This window comes from Myzus persicae, unplaced genomic scaffold (genome assembly GCF_001856785.1).
Source record: "Myzus persicae strain clone G006 unplaced genomic scaffold, MPER_G0061.0, whole genome shotgun sequence".
NCBI lineage: Eukaryota > Metazoa > Arthropoda > Insecta > Hemiptera > Aphididae > Myzus > Myzus persicae.
In genome coordinates this window covers 5865-25026 of record NW_019103918.1, presented here as the reverse complement: position 1 = coordinate 25026, position 19162 = coordinate 5865, and the positions used below count along the sequence as shown (strand labels likewise).

The 19162-nt window shown below is 30.5% G+C and overlaps 3 protein-coding genes and 1 pseudogene across 3 annotated transcripts; 2 read left to right on the top strand and 2 right to left on the bottom strand.

The window, feature by feature from the left end:
* Positions 1 to 268: 268 nt before the first annotated feature.
* On the top strand, positions 269 to 4923 carry LOC111036320 (muscle-specific homeobox protein tinman-like). Its single transcript, XM_022318315.1, has 3 exons — positions 269 to 948; positions 3530 to 3651; positions 4410 to 4923. Exons 1-3 carry the CDS (start codon positions 324 to 326, stop codon positions 4704 to 4706), a joined length of 1044 nt encoding a protein of 347 aa, XP_022174007.1. The 5' UTR covers positions 269 to 323; the 3' UTR covers positions 4707 to 4923.
* A 1466-nt stretch (positions 4924 to 6389) lies between these two features.
* On the bottom strand, positions 6390 to 7166 carry LOC111036321 (NEDD8). The gene is made up of 3 exons (XM_022318316.1): positions 6969 to 7166; positions 6774 to 6886; positions 6390 to 6716 (listed from the first exon to the last, which is right to left on the bottom strand). The coding sequence occupies exons 1-3, from the start codon at positions 7002 to 7004 to the stop codon at positions 6620 to 6622; spliced, it is 246 nt and encodes an 81-aa protein (XP_022174008.1). The 5' UTR covers positions 7005 to 7166; the 3' UTR covers positions 6390 to 6619.
* A 1839-nt stretch (positions 7167 to 9005) lies between these two features.
* Positions 9006 to 13276, top strand: LOC111036314 (TBC1 domain family member 12-like). The gene is made up of 9 exons (XM_022318309.1): positions 9006 to 9250; positions 9341 to 9721; positions 9843 to 9891; positions 9953 to 10142; positions 10288 to 10405; positions 10654 to 10888; positions 11619 to 11819; positions 11888 to 12101; positions 12294 to 13276. The coding sequence occupies exons 2-9, from the start codon at positions 9432 to 9434 to the stop codon at positions 12488 to 12490; spliced, it is 1494 nt and encodes a 497-aa protein (XP_022174001.1). The 5' UTR covers positions 9006 to 9250; positions 9341 to 9431; the 3' UTR covers positions 12491 to 13276.
* Positions 13277 to 13392: 116 nt separating this feature from the next.
* Positions 13393 to 18580, bottom strand: LOC111036315 (annotated as a pseudogene).
* Positions 18581 to 19162: the final 582 nt, after the last annotated feature.

Sequence of the window (19162 nt, the reverse complement as noted above, 5' to 3'; positions counted from 1 at the left end):
GATTTACGCATATATATTACGATAATAATAATAATAATAATAATAATAATAATAAAGCGTGTTGTACAGATATTGTTTTTCGAGACGACCACTATATAGACGGGCCATGTGCTCGGCGCGCCGGGTCCACCGAGCTGCTCTCGGATTGGACGAGATTCGGCGGGCTTGGGCGGGGACCCCCGCGGGTGCACCCCGGCAGAGCTCTGGTGCAGGGGCGGAGGCTGCGGTGCATCGCCGGCACGCGGAGACGACGAGCGCGCCGCCGCAACCGGCAACAGTGATCGAGGAGACACGACGCCGCGGGGACGGACTGCAGCAGAGCCATGCACACGACGAACGCTGCACTACTTACCGGTTGCACCGCCACCATGGACCAGTTCGCCGCCGACGGATACCTGCAGCCGCAGCATCAGTACGCCGCAGCCGCCGCCACCGCATCCGTCGCCGCCGACTACCACTGCGGCAGCAATCCCTCCGAGTGCGAACCGGCCGCCGCCGCAGCGTACCCGCATCACCACCATCACGTGCACCACTCGGCCAAGGACGGCGGCGAGTACTTCGCGGAACCTTATTACTACGACACGGCCGCGGCCACCGGTTATTGCGGCGGATACGGTGGGCCGTACGACGCTTACAGCGACCACAACTGGTCGTCGCCGCCACAGGAATATAGTTCGTCGTCCGGCGCCGGCGGGGTCGTCGACGTGTCGCAACCGTACTGGACGCCGCCGGACGTCGGCGGACCGCTGCAACTGACGCCACTGACGCTACAGCCGCCGCCACCGCCGCCGCCGCCACCTACACTGTTGGTCCCGGAACTGATCGGTTTCAGCGACGTCGACGACTTCCGGTCAGCCGAACACGGTTTACTGCAGTTTCAGCCCGGTCGAGGGGCTACCGATCAAACCGCCTGCATCAATACGGCCACCACCGCTGACCAATTCTTCAGTAAGTATATGCGCGTCCACATACACCTACACCGTAAGCGCTACTGGAGGGAGCTTTGCCCTCTCAAATATAATATATATTGAATAGACAAGAGAAAATATGTTTTCCTCGATGAGACATAAAATTGGCTAAAAACGAGTAGGTGTGCTGCAATAAGGCTGTTTCTCAAATTTGGCAAATACCTACTTAGATTTGTTAAAAACATATAATCATTTAAGGGTTGCCTAGCTGTGACAATACGCCAATACCAACTACTTTGTTTTCCAATGAGAATCAACTTTTTTATTTAAAACCATTAAGTTGATTTTATAAATTTATAAATCTAAATAAAAATACAAAAATATGGTCCTGAATATATTTCAAAATTCCAATAAACAGTAGGTAGGTCGTCTCGTCGTAGGTATTTGAATACAGAATTAATATATTTTATTATTAAAGGAAAAATTGTCCACGCTTGATGAATCATACTGGATAACTATTATATATTTATATGTATAAATGTATATTTATTACAAGCTATTTGCAAAAATACCAACTTAGTAGAGCCATATAGTGTATAATATGTATAATTTATATTTTATTATAGTGTTGTGGTTAAGCAGGGGTAAAGTGGGGCGACGCAGGAGAACTCAGTCCCCCCACCTTTGACGGCGGTTTAAAAGAGTCCCCTTTAACAAATTAGGATTTTAAACACAAGACATTATTCATAAAATTATATATGGAATGCTTAAAACTATATGGAGACATCTCTGGAATTTGTTTCCACTTTAAACCCTGTGGTTAAGTATCCACACCGATTAATAAGGAAATAATATGACTTATGAAGGCTACAGCAGCACCCCAACAATTTGGTCCTAGTTGCTGCGTTTATTATGACTTTATTCTTATACAATATACATTAGAATAAATAAATAGCTAGAAATAATAGATAAGCATAACATATACAAAAATATGAAAAATCATGTTATTCATAACACACACATATATATAATTCATAATAACATATATACCTATGAAATTAAAAGCTGCAGTACAACCATACTAAAGCTTATAAAACGAAATATAATATGTAGGTAACTACATACTTTTGTACTTAACTCAAACGCATATAATATAGAATTTCTTCTTAGTTAAGAATTAATATTAATATTATCCTGCTGGAGCCTGATAAATCATCTATTGTACAGTAGTTACCGTGCATAATACGTATATAATTATATATTAATTATAATACCTATACGGCTATACCTATGTCATGCTAACTGTATGTTGCTATTCATTTTGTTTTCTAATAAACAAGATGTATTTATTTTTACATTTTCGTATCTGCAGTCTTCTACATACATACTATAAATCAAGTTTTATAATATTGTTCAAACCAAGAAAAAAAATAGGTACTGATTTGTGGTTAATATAGGTACACATTTTTTAAGACTTTTAAGAAGCACCTATTTAAAAATAAATATTTGAGGCCCTGAAAACAACATTTTTATAAACAATTCTACGTGATTCTAATTTTAAACGTTAATAATAAAAATTAATTCTATATTTAAGATTTTTGATAATAATATGGGTAATTAAAAATAAAAATTGTAAAATATTTATTTTAAGTTCATCAAACCCGAGAAAAAATGAATTTTATCAGAACAAAATAATCAGTTTTTTATGAAACATTGATCGAACATAAAAAATTAACCAAATTACCATATACCTAGGTAGATTATATGATATTTAATTTTGATTAGAAGTGAATAAAAACATGATCTAATTTATACTGGGTGATTCACTGATTCATCAAGCACTCAAGCAGGCTCACTCTTTAACTCCTTTTCTTTTTTACAATAAATATTTTTAAATTTTTAAATAATTTTTATAGATAAGCATTAGATTGTAGGTGACGATGTCCTGTAGCGAAACGAATTTTTTTTATTCAAATGAGAATCTCCCCCTTTTAGAGAAACTTGTTATACTTATTATGTTCATTATATATTAAGGTTACTATCATTGGTTATAAAATATAAATACTAATATTTAAAAAACAAAATAATGGTTCTATTTTAATAATAACTAAAGTTGGTTGGATATTTGATAAATATAAACAAACATTTCAAGGTAGGTAAGTACTATGAAATACTGTATTCATATCAAAATTGCGATCTCGTGATATGCTTTAATTTTGTTGTGGCCGTAGCTGAAACCTAGTTAACTAAATGTTTTAATGTTGTAGTGTATACAATTTTTAATTAAACTAGAAAAGTTAAAAAGACACCTAGGTATTTAATGTACCGTGCATGTTTAATTTTCAACTTATAAATAAGCACCAAAAAACGTCAAACAATTCTTTTAGAGAAGTAGCATAGGTATTTAGGATTATTCTTTGAGGAGTTGACAAGCCAAAAGTAGCAAATCATTAATCAAACTGGTGATAGAAGATATTACACATTTTAAAATGTTGTTTATTTTAGCCTTAATGAGAATACTTTTCTTTGACATATTGATTCGTTTTCTGAAATGTACCTATTATATTTACATAACTAATTAAAATGTATTTAATCTAATATTATTTTTATTTTTGTTATAGAATCAACAATAAATAATAAACCTGCAATAATAAACAGATGTGACCAAAAAAAATCTATGGGTAAATCATCAACGAGCCAAAGACAAAGAGCAAAACGAAAACCTAGAGTACTATTTTCTCAGGTAGATAAAATTTCGCATACATATTTTTATATTATTAATACACTTGCACCAGTACAAGCTGCAAAGGCACAATTTTGAAAAGAGCTTGAGGGTAATTAGCACCCTTATAATGTATTCCATTTGTAAACTAACTGAAAAAGTAAGGAGCTCCAGCACACCCAAGTTTTCATAGAAACTGAGCTGAAAAAGGTGGCCTATACATAATATATTACTTTGTATACAACAGATCAATACCTATATTAACTAAATAGTCAAATTTATAACAAACTATTTTTAAAATGTTAACAGATATCAACTGGATACACAAAATGTATAATTTGCTATCATTTTATATAATATAAAAATACCTAAAAGTATTTTATTGTATTATTATATTGGCACATGTAAATATCATTAATTTTAGATTTTAACATAAACCTATTAATCTAGAATCTAGATGAATATTGTTGGTTTCAAATAAACACCATATATTTTTAATGGATTAAATTTTTTTGTGGAATTTTTCTTAAATATCTATCTAAATATTTCTATAAGTTATTTTATTTTTACATTTTTTTAGATTCTAAAGAAAAAATGTATAATAGGTACCTTACAACTGTCGATCATAATTTAGATCTTTATAAATAAGTCTATAACATTTCTTATAAGGATTTAAAAATGGCAAACATTCTTATACCTTTTATGAATAACTTAAATATTTAAATTGCACTTATATTCTATAATTAACTAACAATATTCTTATTTGATTATTTCTTTAGGATGTAATATCAGAACTGGAACATCGGTTCAATCAACAGCGATATTTATCGGCCACAGAGCGAGAAGCAATGGCATTAAGACTAAGATTAACTCCAACCCAAGTAAAAATTTGGTTTCAAAATCGGCGATATAAAAGCAAAAAGTTAATAACAGCGGACTGTACAATACCAGATAACAATAAAAAGCCTCCCAGAAGACAATTTCCAGTAATTAAGCATTGCTATACAGAGTTAACAAGTTTGATCACAAATAATAATCATAACTTCAATCACAGCAACAAATATTTTAACATTTAACCATATTTTTGGCAGTCATTATAAAAGTACAATCAATAAATAATTAATAAGTTAAAATTAGTTTGTTTTAAGTATAATATTGTTAACAGTATTACTATGAATTTTATAGAATAACATCGGTAATATGTATGATTAATAGATTAATCATTATCCTATTCAAAATTTTAAAATTAATATACACTTTTTAAAATGTTTCTTACACTAGTCTAGTAGTATACCTATACAGTTCAAATAATTAAATAATAATTTATTAATGTATAAATCAAATGTATATATTGACATATTATAATATAATTCTTACCAAAGATTCATCATGCACATAAATACATAATTTTGTTTGTTTTTTTTAATTTGTAAACAATTTATTACCTATGCTTAGACTAGATTTTATTGGATGTTTAATTTTATATTGTTTACCTACTAATTACTAGGTAGGTACTAAAAATATTATAACTTTTAGTAATTATATGTATCTATTATTAAAATTTATTTTAAACTGAAAATGTATTACCTACATAAATAAAAAAAATGTATTTAGTTAAAATTTGTTTAAAAATAAGTTAGCATTATAACATTTACACTGAGTGTTTATTACATTTAGGTTTCTTACCCTGAGCAGCCTAAAACAAGACTTTGATGTTTTAATTGACTTTTCTCAATCCTATGCCCTATAATACATTCATTTAGAAGTTTTCAAAATATTTACATGTAATAGTGTTCATCACTTTCGTTAGTATTGTCATAACAAGATGTATTAAAAATAGGTACATAACATTACCTACCGCTACTATCTAACCTAAATAAATATAAGCATAAATACTCTGTTGTTTATCATTAATATAAATTACTCAAATTAAATTAACAAAAATATACTACTTAGAAAATAAAATATTAAGCCAATTCTATGCAATTGTTTAATCACTTAAATCTGTTATTGAATATATGTACATAGTTAACATTATTGAACTGTTAACAAAATAAAATAACAATTATAAAGAAGATTTAAATTTTCCATTTAGCACAACACAAATGATTGATAAATATTGTATTATTATATTTTATCAACAAATCACAAGATGCAGCCATATAAATGATTACACAAATACTACAGCTGTGTATGAATAATAAACGAGTTACTTTTTGACATAATAACCAATAGCTATAAATTATGATATTTGATATAATAAATCATATCTACAATGACTTGTTGTTCACTTGTTAGCTTAAAACTTCATATAATAAAATCAGTGAAATAATTATCATTTCCATTTAATTAGGTATCGAACAAATAAAATGTTATAAATACTAATAAAAAAAAAAATTATGGAAAAACAGAAATTTAAATTTAGCACCGATGGGGCAAAACTAAACAAACAAATAATAAGAAAATATTTGAATGCTAAAAAAAACCTTGATAAATTAAATGTCGGTAAAAGTTAATGAAATTCTCATTTTTAATTACATTCATGGATTTTAGATGAGGTAAAAAAAATACCAAATTTTAATCTGTTTGATTCAAAGTAACAATGGAGGCATACATTTCAATTAGTCTAATGAAACAAAATTGCTATATAATAATATTATATTTTGAGTATCAAATTGTATTGAACTATGCACTTCCCAATTTATGAAAAAACATGAAGTTAAAGCTCTGTATTAGTATGGGCTCGTTTACAGTATCTAGTTTAAACAAACACATTATATTGATAAGGAAATGTTTTTTTTTTTAACGTAGCCATCAGTCTTTGACGTCAGATGATCTAAATCAGATTTAATACACACATTTTTGCTAATTGGTTATAGTAAATATTTCATTTATTTATTGTTGTTGGATTTAGTTACATATAAATGGAAATAAATATAAGTTGAAAAAAAAAGTTTGAAATCAGAGTAATAATCATTTTTACACATTATCAAACAGATAGGAAGATACCTCCTCTTAATGCTAATACCAAATGTAATACAGATCCTCCTTGAACTTTGTAATCCTGAGCAGTCTTTTCATCATTCCTAAAAGCAGAAATTATTAGTTACAGCTAAAATAAACTATGTGAAAATCGGTCTTACATTTGTTTCCCAGAAAAAATCAATCTCTGTTGCTGAGGTGGAATGCCCTCTTTTTCTTCAACTCTTTCTTTAATTCTTTCCACTCTATCTGTGGGTTCTATATCGATTTCAATCTACAACGACAAATCAAAAACATATTATAACAAAGTATAAACAATAATATACCAATGGGTATATATTAAGTGTACTACTCACCTCTTTTCCTGTTAGAGTCTTGACTTTGATCAACATTGTGTAATTTATGTAAATATGTGTTTTTTTTTATTAAATTTAGAGTGTTTTTTAAGCAAAAATGTGCTTAAATCTGTGTTAAAATCTTGCAAAGAGAAAGAAGTGAGTAAAATGACATTAAACGAAGTGATAAACCGACCACTAAATCTAGTACCCACACGTGATAACAGAGTGATACGGTTACAGGATGACAATGGAAATAATCAGCAGTAGCTGCAAACCGGTGAAAATTACTTTACCAACATCATGTCGTATGAAACTAATATTATTTTTTAAAAAAAACCCGCCAACATTTAAAAAAAGCTGTAATTCATAATTTACTTTCAGATTTAAATTTTAATTGAAAAAAGCTCATACATAACTCATTATAATAATATGTACTGTAATTATTATTCGTAAACATATCCCAAAAAGGACAAGGGTGTTTGGGGTCTGTAGATAATATGGCAACGACATAAAAAAAAAAATAAATAAATAAATGTCTGTATGACGTATGACAATCTATATTCATTTTTAAAATGTTTATGATCTGTTTTCTATACCAAAATAACTTATGTCGTATATCTGCAATATTGAATCGTATTGAGCTAATGATTTCGATATGTTTGTAAATCTTATAATAATTATATTTAAAAGTAAGATTATATAATAATTATAAACTTATAAACATACACAACTGTAAGTCACGACATTTAAAGCAAAGGCTCTGAATCAATGCATTCGCGTGTTTTCGTTCTAATTAGTTCTTAGTTCTTTTAAGAAACAAAAGTTCGGTCTACCATGACATCTTCCCCTAAACGTTCGTCAAACTGTCGAAGCACGAGGGTAGCAACTATAGCAGGGATGGATTCTTGCTCGAGCCTCTATATTGTACTTTTAATCTGCACTCAGTACCATCACATTTTTTTAATGTACAGTCGTGTACACTGTACTTATTTGTTGTATTGATTATTATTATATTATACTTCAAATTTCGATGGGTATAATAACGATGTGGAGGTAGAGCGAACCTCTTAAGTGAAATTAAAATAAAATATAACTTATAGTGTCTTACTGTTTTCCAATTATCTGTTGATGCCGATCGTGATTAACCTCCGAAGAATTTTTATATTGTGAAAGTCAGCGGTAAAAATTATTTCAGTTACTTCATTTCCGATGACAATTTATTTTTTGGTCATTGTTGTCAATTACTTCAATGTTTGTCAATGAATTGAGATATTATCTAAGCAATAAATAATATATAATTACTAAATTACCTACCAATAGTTTATGTTTACAACTGCAATATAAAACAGAAAAAATAGAAACGTCATCTTGACAAAGCTTTATTTAAAATATTTTCTAAATAATCAATAGGAAGTGCGATCACTGGATGGTTACCTACTTCCCTCACTCTTTTCATGTAATAATTGCTTGTAGCACATATTATTATTATTCCCTTGGGCGTAGATTGTATATTTCTTATAAAAATTAAAATTAAAAAAAAATTAATATTTTCTAATATTGTTAAAAAATAATAATTATTAAGCATAGGTACGTATTTTTTAATGTTTAGAATTTTTAAGTGTACCTACCTACGTTTTGGCATGTGCAACAATATCTTTAATGTGTTAAATTCACAGCCCTGATATAATATTTGTCAATCGTGAGTCATGCAATTTTGGGTGGGTTGTATACTTATTAGTTATTACTTATTGTACTGCAGTAAGTTGCACTGGCCGTGTGCAAAACTTCCTTGTTAGGTACCTAAACTAAATTACAATCAATTCCGCCCAACATGAACAGGTTATCTGATCATAAGATTGCCACTATAGACATGGAACTATTACTTTAATAGTATATCCGAGGTAAATGGGTAGATCGCAGAATATAGGTCAGTTAAATATTGTCTCTCAAAGTCACAGACAAAGCAAACTGTAAATATTAAGCAAGTTCGCAACCTTGATCTAGCAAAACGTTGCGAATATAATACCACTGTAATGGTCCACTGTCAGTGTACAAGATCTTTGACAGGCGTACGTCTAATAAAAATAAAGTATTTCATTCTCTAACTGTATTATTTAGTATTTACTCTTTGTTCGTACAACGGAGGCACAGAGTGTGTAACCATTATCAACATTTTAGAAAGTAATTTGACTATGACAAAATGCAGTGATATGTGATAACGTGAGATATTTTTCAAGTTTTTGACCATCAACAAGTGATAAAACAACAGTCAAATGCTGATGATGTACAAAAATTGTTAAGTAATGCGTATTGTATTTGATTTCACAATGTTTGTGGTTCGTGAGTGACGACGGTTTTAGAAACTAATCTGTGTTACACATTTTCAATAGTGATTTTAACATGCTGGGATTGAAGAAAACAGAATGTCCGCTGGTTCATTGATTGTAGTACTATCACTTAAACGATTATTACTCATCATTGATGAACGATTCCGGACCGCTTAGTCCATTCGACAATGGATGTTTATCCTATTACTTTGATAATCTGTCGATCAGTGACCGCGAAACTATTGCAGAAGATGTCAGCTATACTATCGATTCAGATGACAGTAGTTGTTCTAGGACAGCATGTTCATCCATATTTGGCTCTGGTCCCGACGAGTTGGAATCAGAAACAGTTTTGTTTTCATCATGCAGTGGCAGCATCACAAAATCCAATGAATGTCTAATTGACATAGATACATCAATTGATTCCACTAGCCAAAATCATGGGTAACTTACCTATAAATGTATAACTTAAGCTAGTAGTGATGTATTAAAACAATTGTCAATCAGTATAATTGTATTTAAAATTAATATAATAAATTCATATTATTTGTATTATTTGGTTTAGGAAAACATCTGAATGCTGTTTAGTGACAATTGGAAAATCTATCCAAAAAGTAAAATAAAACAATGGTCATAGATTATATATTTAGGTAATTCTCATTTATTTTGTTTTAGAATAACTATATCGGAGTTAAATCTTTTGATCGTATAAGTACCAGAACAATCGACAATGAAGATAAAATAGCTGGTAGTACTGCTCTAATTTTAAATTGCAGACCAACTCAAATCCCCGCCAAACTACCTAAGGAGCAATTAGAACACGAGAGACTATATGAGGAAATTTTACAAAATGCAAAGAAAAAAGGTAATTTTAAGCATATTATTATGTTATAGGTAGTTAACATTTTGCGAAAGCAATGCAAAAACAGTTCCTGCGGTATTGTCGATTTCAAACTGTAAAAAAAGGTAGTTAACATTTAAAAGTAACACAACATATTTGAATTCCACAGAGTCTGAGAAAGCAAAAAAACATAAAGAACATATAAAGCAAAAATTGATAAACGAAGAACGATTAGCAAATGTTACAAAAATATGGACTCAAGAAATAATTCCAAATTGGCATAAAATGTAATATACATATTGTATATAATTTTTTTTTTTTAAATAGGATATTAATTAAAAATCTGTAGCTTGTGTAAAATAACCAAATGGGATAAATACAAAAACAATGATTTTAAATTACATGACATGATTAAAAAGAGGAGGGAGACTATCTATTATAGAACTATAGATCCATTATAAAATGCTATCCAGAGCATGATAAAATAGCATGTACTTTTATTGTACAAGAAAATTTACCCATTTATTTTTAATAGGTGTCGGACAAAGAGATGTCGTGATCTTTGGTGGAATGGTTTGCCCTCGAGTGTACGAGGTAAAGTTTGGTGTTTAGCTATCGGCAATGACTTGCTAATCAATGAAGAATTATATAAAAGTTGTGTTTCAAACTCATTTAACAAATTTAAAGACTCAGAAGCTACTATGGATTGCCTGGAATACATACATTTAGATATAACGCGTACATTTCCTCACTTGGGGATTTTCCAAAAAGTAAATAACTATTTATTTAGTCATTTTAATTTTGATAAATAATGTTTTACAAATATAGCATACAATTCTCAGATAAGCAAAAGTACCTGAAACCATTTCAAAATTATAAATATTTAGATATGTAGTCCGGTAGTCGTATAATCTCTTTGACTGTACAATGCACACTAATCTTGCTAAGATTCTTTTGAACAACAGTAAATACATAAAATATTCATACATTGTGTAATTGTTGTTCATAATTCACAATAAGAGTATTGTGCAGACATTGTAAACATAGCCATAGGTATGGCTTCATGTTTGACTTATTTTTCTGAATGACAATTTACAAAATAAATTATGACAACTAAAATTCCCATAAAATAGCAATGTATGTACTATACTACTATGTATGCAAACGATTAATATTATTTTAATTCAACACATAATTCTATTGAATGTTTAATACCAAATTTTTGTTGAAGATTACTTCCCTGGCATTATAATTTTAAAAAATTATACTATATGCTGAACATTTTGCTAAAAAAAAAAATTGTTTAAGCTTTAATTTTTATTGTTAGTTACTAGTTATATTGTTTTGACCAAAGTAATTCAAAGCTTCAACTACCGTCAATGTTCTTCAATACAGAAGTACTAATACCAGTGTTTGTAGTACTTCTAGCAAATTTTTAACATTTTGATCCACATCTTGACTCATATAGCTAATATTTTTTTACCATTTTTTTTTGTTTAGGGTGGACCATATTTTGACGTATTGAAAAGGATTCTTAGTGCCTATGTTTGTCTCCGGCCTGATATTGGTTATATTCAGGGAATGTGTTTTATAGCTGCCATTTTACTTTTAAATATGGAAGAACTTGAAACATTTATTTGCCTTGTCAATTTAATGGAATCTCCATGCTTGAATGCATTTTACACCGTAAACCAACGTTTGGTTAGTATGATTATAATAAACCATACCTATTTTAAATCTGTTCCTTAATGTGATTATTATTGTTATAGATGACTTCTTATTTTTCTACATATAATGATCTACTTAAACATAATTTAAATAGACTCAATACACATTTTAATCTCATTGGTCTAACTTCTGAAATGTACCTGGTTGATTGGATATATTCAGTTTTTGCAAAATCAATGAACTTAGAATTGGCATCTATTATTTGGGACAATTTTTTAAGAGATAATGATCAATTCTTATTTCGAGCTGCACTAGGTAAGCACTAGTTAAGCTTACATAATAATTCAAAACAATATTTTTTAAAAAATATTTTTACCCATTGCATCAAATATAATATTCAAGACAAATTGAATTGATAAACAAATTTATTTGGAGAAAAAAAATATCTTAATCTAGAGAATAAAAGATATATATATTTATTTTGTTAATTGTTAAAAATATATTTAGGTATTTTACGCAGTAATGAGTCTCAATTAATGCAAATGGATTCTATAACGTGCGCTCAATACTTAACAAAGTTACCAGAAAGTTTTACATCAAACGCTTTATTGAAATCAACTAAAGCTATTCGTATGTCTATTGGAAAACAATCATTTAACTCCTTACTCGTTTACAACCAAGCAAAATGTACCCAAAACGCTTAAGTCTAAAAGTTTTGATATATATATTGTTGTTATTGCTCATTTATATTAAGAAATAATTATATTATATATTTATTCAATTGTTACACTAATGACATATAATATCATAACTTTTAAAAATATTTCTCTAAGTACAGATTTGTACAATTTATTTATCACAATAATAATTTGGTGTATACGCCATGCAAGATATTAATCGATAATAAGAATTTGTCATTTTTATCTGCAATATCACTTGTTAACATACAACACTATGTTAGTTTTAAACATTCAAACAAAATGTATTAAAGTATAGGAACACAATTTTTAAAAAGTGGCCTGATCGATCTCAAGTAGACATTAAAACAAATTCAAATCAGTTTAAAGAAGTCTCATCGCTTTATCAGGTCCGTCGATATGATTCACAAAAAATTAGTACATTTTGGTTGAAATAATTGTCGGCTATCACAATAAATTTTAAGTAATTGTATTTAATACATCATTTTTTTAATTATGAAACTAATTATATAATTGATGTGGATTGCCTATATTAGTTTAATTTATCACCGGGCCACACCAAGTATTACAGCTAGTATTAAATTAATTTATTATGGATCAGTAACGATTATTTTTATTAATATTTAAATACATTAGTACCAAACAGTTATTTGAAGTAGAAATTTTTATATTCAGTATTTACCAAAGTTTAAAACTAGTTTTGAATTTTAGAACATTGTATCCATGACCTATAACTAATGTCTAGAAACTTAGTTGATTTGTTTTACCTGTTAGTCAGTATTCAATTTAACTCATTGGGTGAGTAATTATATGACTAAAGTTTTGTCATTAGTGTAACATAATTATTTTAACTTAATATAGTAAGTTTAATATAATCCATCACATGTGTTAATCATACATACATATCCAAAATAAAATATTAAACATGAATCTCTTTTATACCAATAACTGTTATATTATATTTATTTTATTGTTAATTACATAATTATACAACTATTAATTAGTCTTACTTTTTACATGACAGTATTCAAAGTTTCAAAATATTATTTATTGATTTTTTTTTTACATAGATTTATTACAATTTAATTTAAATGTGATATGATATTTTTATTTAAATAATGTTATGTTTGACAATAAATGTGAAAAGTTTCGACTTTAAAAACTATATACTGACTGTTTGTCGTTAGCAATTAATTTCTATACACCCTAATTTTAAGTTATTATTTAATTGTTTCTATTTAGCACTAATTTAAATTGTGAGGTATGTAAAGAATTTATTCCTTTTATAGTGTGAATTCTATTTATTAACTAGGATATTTGATACAGGACAGGAGTCTAAGAGTGTCCCTATATAGTTCGAGTAAAAATTTGTAAAATCTTATAAAAAATGTCATCAAACTGGTAACTTTGATACTAAAAAGATGAACATTTTTTTCTTTTGGTTGCTGTCTATTAGAAACATAGTCAACATTTTATAAGGGATTTCAAAGAAAAACATGAATTATTTATAAGGGATTCTCTCGTCCATTTATTTGCAAAAATCATATTAAGTGAAAAAAAAATTAAATGTAATGACAATAACAAAAAAAAGTAACTCTTGGCTTTCACCTAATACAGTGTTTAATCAAAATTCCACCTATAATCTATGTACATTAGATAATATCAATATTTAAAGTTGAACAATTTAAAGACAAAGTTGTTCTGATGTGGTCAATAATCATAATAATAATAATAATTATAAGCACCATCACCACCATCATCATCATAATCATTATAGTAGTATACCAAATGCAGGGGATAGAAGTCAAAGTCGTTGTACTTAACGTAGACGTAGCCATCACGGCTCACTGTCGTGTCAGCTGTGCCAGGTGGTACAATCAATTTATATCCCTCATTCCATTTGGGGTTAACCTCTTGCATTTTAGACATGAGCACGGAGCATATCATAATAACTCGCTTATCTGCAACCAGTAACAAGAACAAAAAAATGTAATAATCACATTGTTGTAGGTAGAGCTATGCAACTGAGATCAAGACTGGACCAAAAATTAAAATTATTTATTAGAGGGGGGGGGGGGTCATTAAATTTACATAACATTATATTAAATAATAAATACTATGAGAAAAATCAAAAATGTCTGACACATTAAATACACATAATATTAGTTTACATTTTACAGAAATAAAGAATCAACCAACCATTTGAAAAAGTCTGTATAATAAAAGGAATATGACACTTTTAGAATTCTTTAATAGTATAATCTATTATAATTCATAAATGATTAAAAACAAATACAAATTAAAAGTACTTTTTCTGATTGTTTGATAATTTTTAAATTTTGACCCTCAAAGTTCCAACCAGATCAAATTTGCTACCAGGAACCACACTCAAAGTTAAGGCATTTTTCAACCCTTAAAGGTCACATCAGCAATACATCATGGCAAAACCAATACTTCCAACGCTTCACTGGAAAACTAAAAGGTCGTAGACGGTGATGACAAAAAAAATCGACAGAGGGGCGGAAATCAAAATAACATAATATTATATCAGTTAGGCAAATAAATTCATTTCCATTCAGCAGTCACCGTTGTCAGATCAAATTCTGTACACATCTGAACTATTTGATAACGAATAGTATTTAGATGGCGCTCTGAAACATCTCTGTGTGGTACTATGGTAGGGGATGGACGGGGGTGGGCACTAGACATAGTAAATCGTAAGTATCTGTTGATAATTACCTTCACCTGTGGAATCGTCGGCATATTTGTCAGCGTACTCGGCATCGTCACTAAATGACACACCGCATCCGTATCTGGAACGCCGAGTGCGACGCCAGTCGAGTCCGCTCTTCAGCGACTCCAGGGCCCTGGACTCAGTTGTCACGTGGTATAACTAACATTCATCTACACCGATCACCCCACCTTGGTCCAACTGCATTTCCTCTTTTCGCAATAAATACATGCCATACATCTGCGGGGCGTTGACCTTCTCTATCCATTCGAGCACTGAAATGTTGAACGCAAATGTCATACAATATTACAATGATAAGAATTCAGTTCCCGATCACACCAATGATTATTGGTGCATACGTTAAGTCTTAAACTTGGGAGTGTTAAAATGTTTTACCCCAAAGTGGGCGGTGGGGGGTTGACCCCCTCACCACCTAAACAGTTATACACACTGGGCATAAATTAATCTCATTTCAAATAAAATTTTTAATTACTACATTCAAAAACATTAAAGCAGTGAGCCTGATATTTAATAAAGAATACTTCTTTGACCGATGTATTAAAACAAATTATTACAATGACTATTGCATTCTTAAGTAGACAATAGTTAATTAATTTGAATTGTTGGCGGGCGTATAACCACCAATGAGCCGGAAAAGCTGGTTTTAAAAGTTTAAATACTTTTGACAATGAATATACCAAAACTGCTGAAAATGTATAGGGCTGCTTTGGGGTTCTGCAAAATGGCAGAATAAAATAAATATAGTGAGTAGGTAATCATTTAAAATCATACAAAGCTATTCATGCAATCATTCGTAAATATTTATTTAGATGAGAATAAATAATAATCAAGCTAATAAATGAATGTTATTAAAAGGGTTGAAGTGCGTGTGTGTCTATGGAGAAATATTTCCAAACAATCTATAAAAAGGCCGTGGCAACCGCATGACGGGTTGTTTCCACTTTACCCAAGTGCGTAACATAGCAAAATTTTCGATCAGCGGATCACATTTAGATTCGTTGGATTAAAAATTCGTGAATTGACCTCTTAAAAATTGAAAGATAAGATTATTGTCCAAGACATCTCATATTATGCTTCTTCTTCTCATTTTTTTTTTAATTTTTAAAGAAAGGTATGAGTAGATTAACTATAAAAAGTACAAAAAATTAACAATTTTAAAATACCTACACATAGCTCGCTTCTAGATTGAGCGGTTCTGATCCACGTCCTCCGTCCGAAACATCGTCATGGTCTCAATAAGAGGACACGTTGATTTTAGAAAAAATAAAATTGAATAACATAATCGCCGAACGAGAAGTTGTTGGTTCGGCTGACAAGTTTATTTGTATTTTCTACGTGAATAAACGAGTCTTCACTACTAGCGGCACGGAGGGACATATTATAACCCGTCATGCCATCAACAGATAAGGACAGTAAAACACCATATTTTTATTATTTATTATCGTCAATGTCAGACGCTTTATCTTCCATAAAAACAAGGCATGGAGAATGGGCTAAAAGTCATGGTTACATACTTACATACACGATTAAAGAATAACGATATTTATTTCTTTTGGGAACATACTAACGTCTAGCGCTATATTAACTTATAATCACTGTGAAGACTATGTATCATCTCATACACTATTATCAGTGGTGGATTTAACGGTCGTTTGGTCGTCGAAAAGTTCCGAATGGCTAAAATTATGTATACGGTCATACGGTACGAACCTCAGCCGTAATTCATCTTAAATTACATAAAGCCTTAAATAAAGCGATCGGGGAACTCACTCACACTAGTATAGTCAGTCACACGCCACTCACGATGGATAGGTATAATATATTATTGTCTAAATCCGACACTGACTATTATGCACTCGGCATGGCCGCATGGGCATAATGTAATTATGATGCGTTTAATAACGCTAACGAAAAAATGACAATAATATGATGAACTCACGTCGGGAAATGTATCGTAGACTTCGCGTTTGATCCGCCGGATTTCTTTGAACTTCAGGCCGCTGTCGAGCAGGGGATGGGCGCATTGACAGTCCGGCGAGACCTTGTGTCGCCGTTGCAAAAGGGCCATGGCGTGGGTGGTGAAGTCTGACGAAAGGGTCGGTGTCATCCCGAAAGATCGCGCAGTCTTCGCCATTGCTTAGAAGCGTCGCGGGGCTGTCGAAAGGTTTGCTATTCAATGAGGAACCAAATTATAAATCAAACAACACCAACAATGTTAATATATTGTTAAAATTTAAAAAAAAACACGTAATTATAAAATATAACAATATAATATCATAGATACCGTTGAACAATACACACCGAAGCAGAATTATGGGCGATCTACACCCTTCCTATAAGATACTGTATTTTAAAATGATTAAAAATAATAATATTATAAGCGTTTAAGTGACTACCGTTCACTGAGTAGTGAGTGGTCTACGTATTGCCTAAAACGGATTACGAGTGAATCGTGAATGTGTTCCGACAACCGGTTTCGGGTTTTCCGAGGACTGAGGAACGACTGAAATACTGCATCACTGTACTACTGTACTACTGACTGACCAACGGGATTTACGAGTTTTTGATATCGAATTATTGTTTATTTTTAGCATTGTAAATTGTTATTAAATATTAATGTCAACTTACTGATGGTGGTAAATACTAAATTATAACTACAAAGATAATAATAGTTTACACTTTAGTTATTTGCCTGGCACGTTTCTTCATCACATTCTTTCCACAGAAAGTCAAAAATAATAATCACAAATCGAATAAAATCAACATAAACCTGGTCGTGTCACGCACGTTGCAAGCCCATCACTAGCGGCGGTCTCGTCCACGTCAAGTTCTGCAAATAATCTATGCATATAAAATCCAAATACCACTTAGTCACTGATGACTGATCGCTGTAACTCAAAAACTACTTACTACGCTACGTAACAAACTTGAAATTTGGAATAGAGGTTCTTCTCATATTTTCACGGCGCAATGAGAAAAATTTTTCAAAAATGTTCCGTTTCAGTGGAGTAATTAACAATTATAATTATTCATCGCCAATGCGTATTGTGCAGCACGGCTTGGGCTCATGGCGGCCCGCGGGTTTCCAGCTACCTGCACCTACCCTTTTTGTCCGTCGTGTAGATAAGAATACGTAATATTGTTTATGTTACCCGTGGGTCGGAGAGAGAAAACAAACAATGCACTGACATGCTCTTAATATAGTAAGTTTAATTTAATCCATTACATGTGTTAATCATACATATCCAAAATAAAATATTGAACATGAATCTTTTTTATACCAATAACTGTTATATTTATTATATTGTTAATTACATTATTTTATAACTATTAATAAGTCTTACTTTTTACATGATAGTGTTCAATGTTTTAAAATATTATTTATTGATTTTTTTACATATATTTATTACAATTTAATTTAAATGTGATATGCTATTTTAATTTAAAATATGTTATGTATGATAATAAATGTAAAAAGTTTCGACTTTAAAAACTATATACTGACTACGTCTTTGTTAACAATTAATTTCTAAATACCCTAATTTGAAGTTATCATTTCATTGTTTTATTTAACATTAATTTAAATTCTGAGGTATGTAAAAAATCTATTCCTTAATCCTTTTATACTGTGAATGTACACAATGTGATGTTAACAATTTGTAAAAACTTATTAACAATTTCACTGGGAACAATCATAGTAAATATATAAAACCACCAAAACCAATAACAAGTCATCGAATTTGAAAACCAACTCCAAGTTGAGTTATATTTGTCTAAAACACGGTAACAATTTTGTTCTTTTGGTTGCTGTTTCTTCAGAACATAATCAACATTTTATTTTGTAGATCAAAGAAAAACATGAATTATTAATAGGGAATCTTGTCCATTTATTTGCAAATAAATATCATATATAAATTTAAAAAAAA

What these genes read in the sequence shown, in the direction of transcription:
- LOC111036320 (XM_022318315.1), top strand. Translation starts at nt 324, where the DNA reads ATGCACACGACGAACGCTGCACTACTTACCGGTTGCACCGCCACCATG. An exon ending in CACCGCTGACCAATTCTTCA is followed by an intron (nt 949 to 3,529) that starts GTAAGTATATGC and finishes TTTTTGTTATAG; the next exon opens with AATCAACAATAAATAATAAA. An exon ending in CTAGAGTACTATTTTCTCAG is followed by an intron (nt 3,652 to 4,409) that starts GTAGATAAAATT and finishes TTATTTCTTTAG; the next exon opens with GATGTAATATCAGAACTGGA.
- LOC111036321 (XM_022318316.1), bottom strand. Translation starts at nt 7,004, where the DNA reads ATGTTGATCAAAGTCAAGACTCTAACAGGAAAAGAG. An exon ending in AGACTCTAACAGGAAAAGAG is followed by an intron (nt 6,887 to 6,968) that starts GTGAGTAGTACA and finishes TTGTCGTTGTAG; the next exon opens with ATTGAAATCGATATAGAACC. An exon ending in ATTTTTTCTGGGAAACAAAT is followed by an intron (nt 6,717 to 6,773) that starts GTAAGACCGATT and finishes TTCTGCTTTTAG; the next exon opens with GAATGATGAAAAGACTGCTC.
- LOC111036314 (XM_022318309.1), top strand. Translation starts at nt 9,432, where the DNA reads ATGAACGATTCCGGACCGCTTAGTCCATTCGACAATGGATGTTTATCC. An exon ending in ACAAAATGCAAAGAAAAAAG is followed by an intron (nt 10,143 to 10,287) that starts GTAATTTTAAGC and finishes TGAATTCCACAG; the next exon opens with AGTCTGAGAAAGCAAAAAAA. An exon ending in ACTTGGGGATTTTCCAAAAA is followed by an intron (nt 10,889 to 11,618) that starts GTAAATAACTAT and finishes TTTTTTGTTTAG; the next exon opens with GGTGGACCATATTTTGACGT.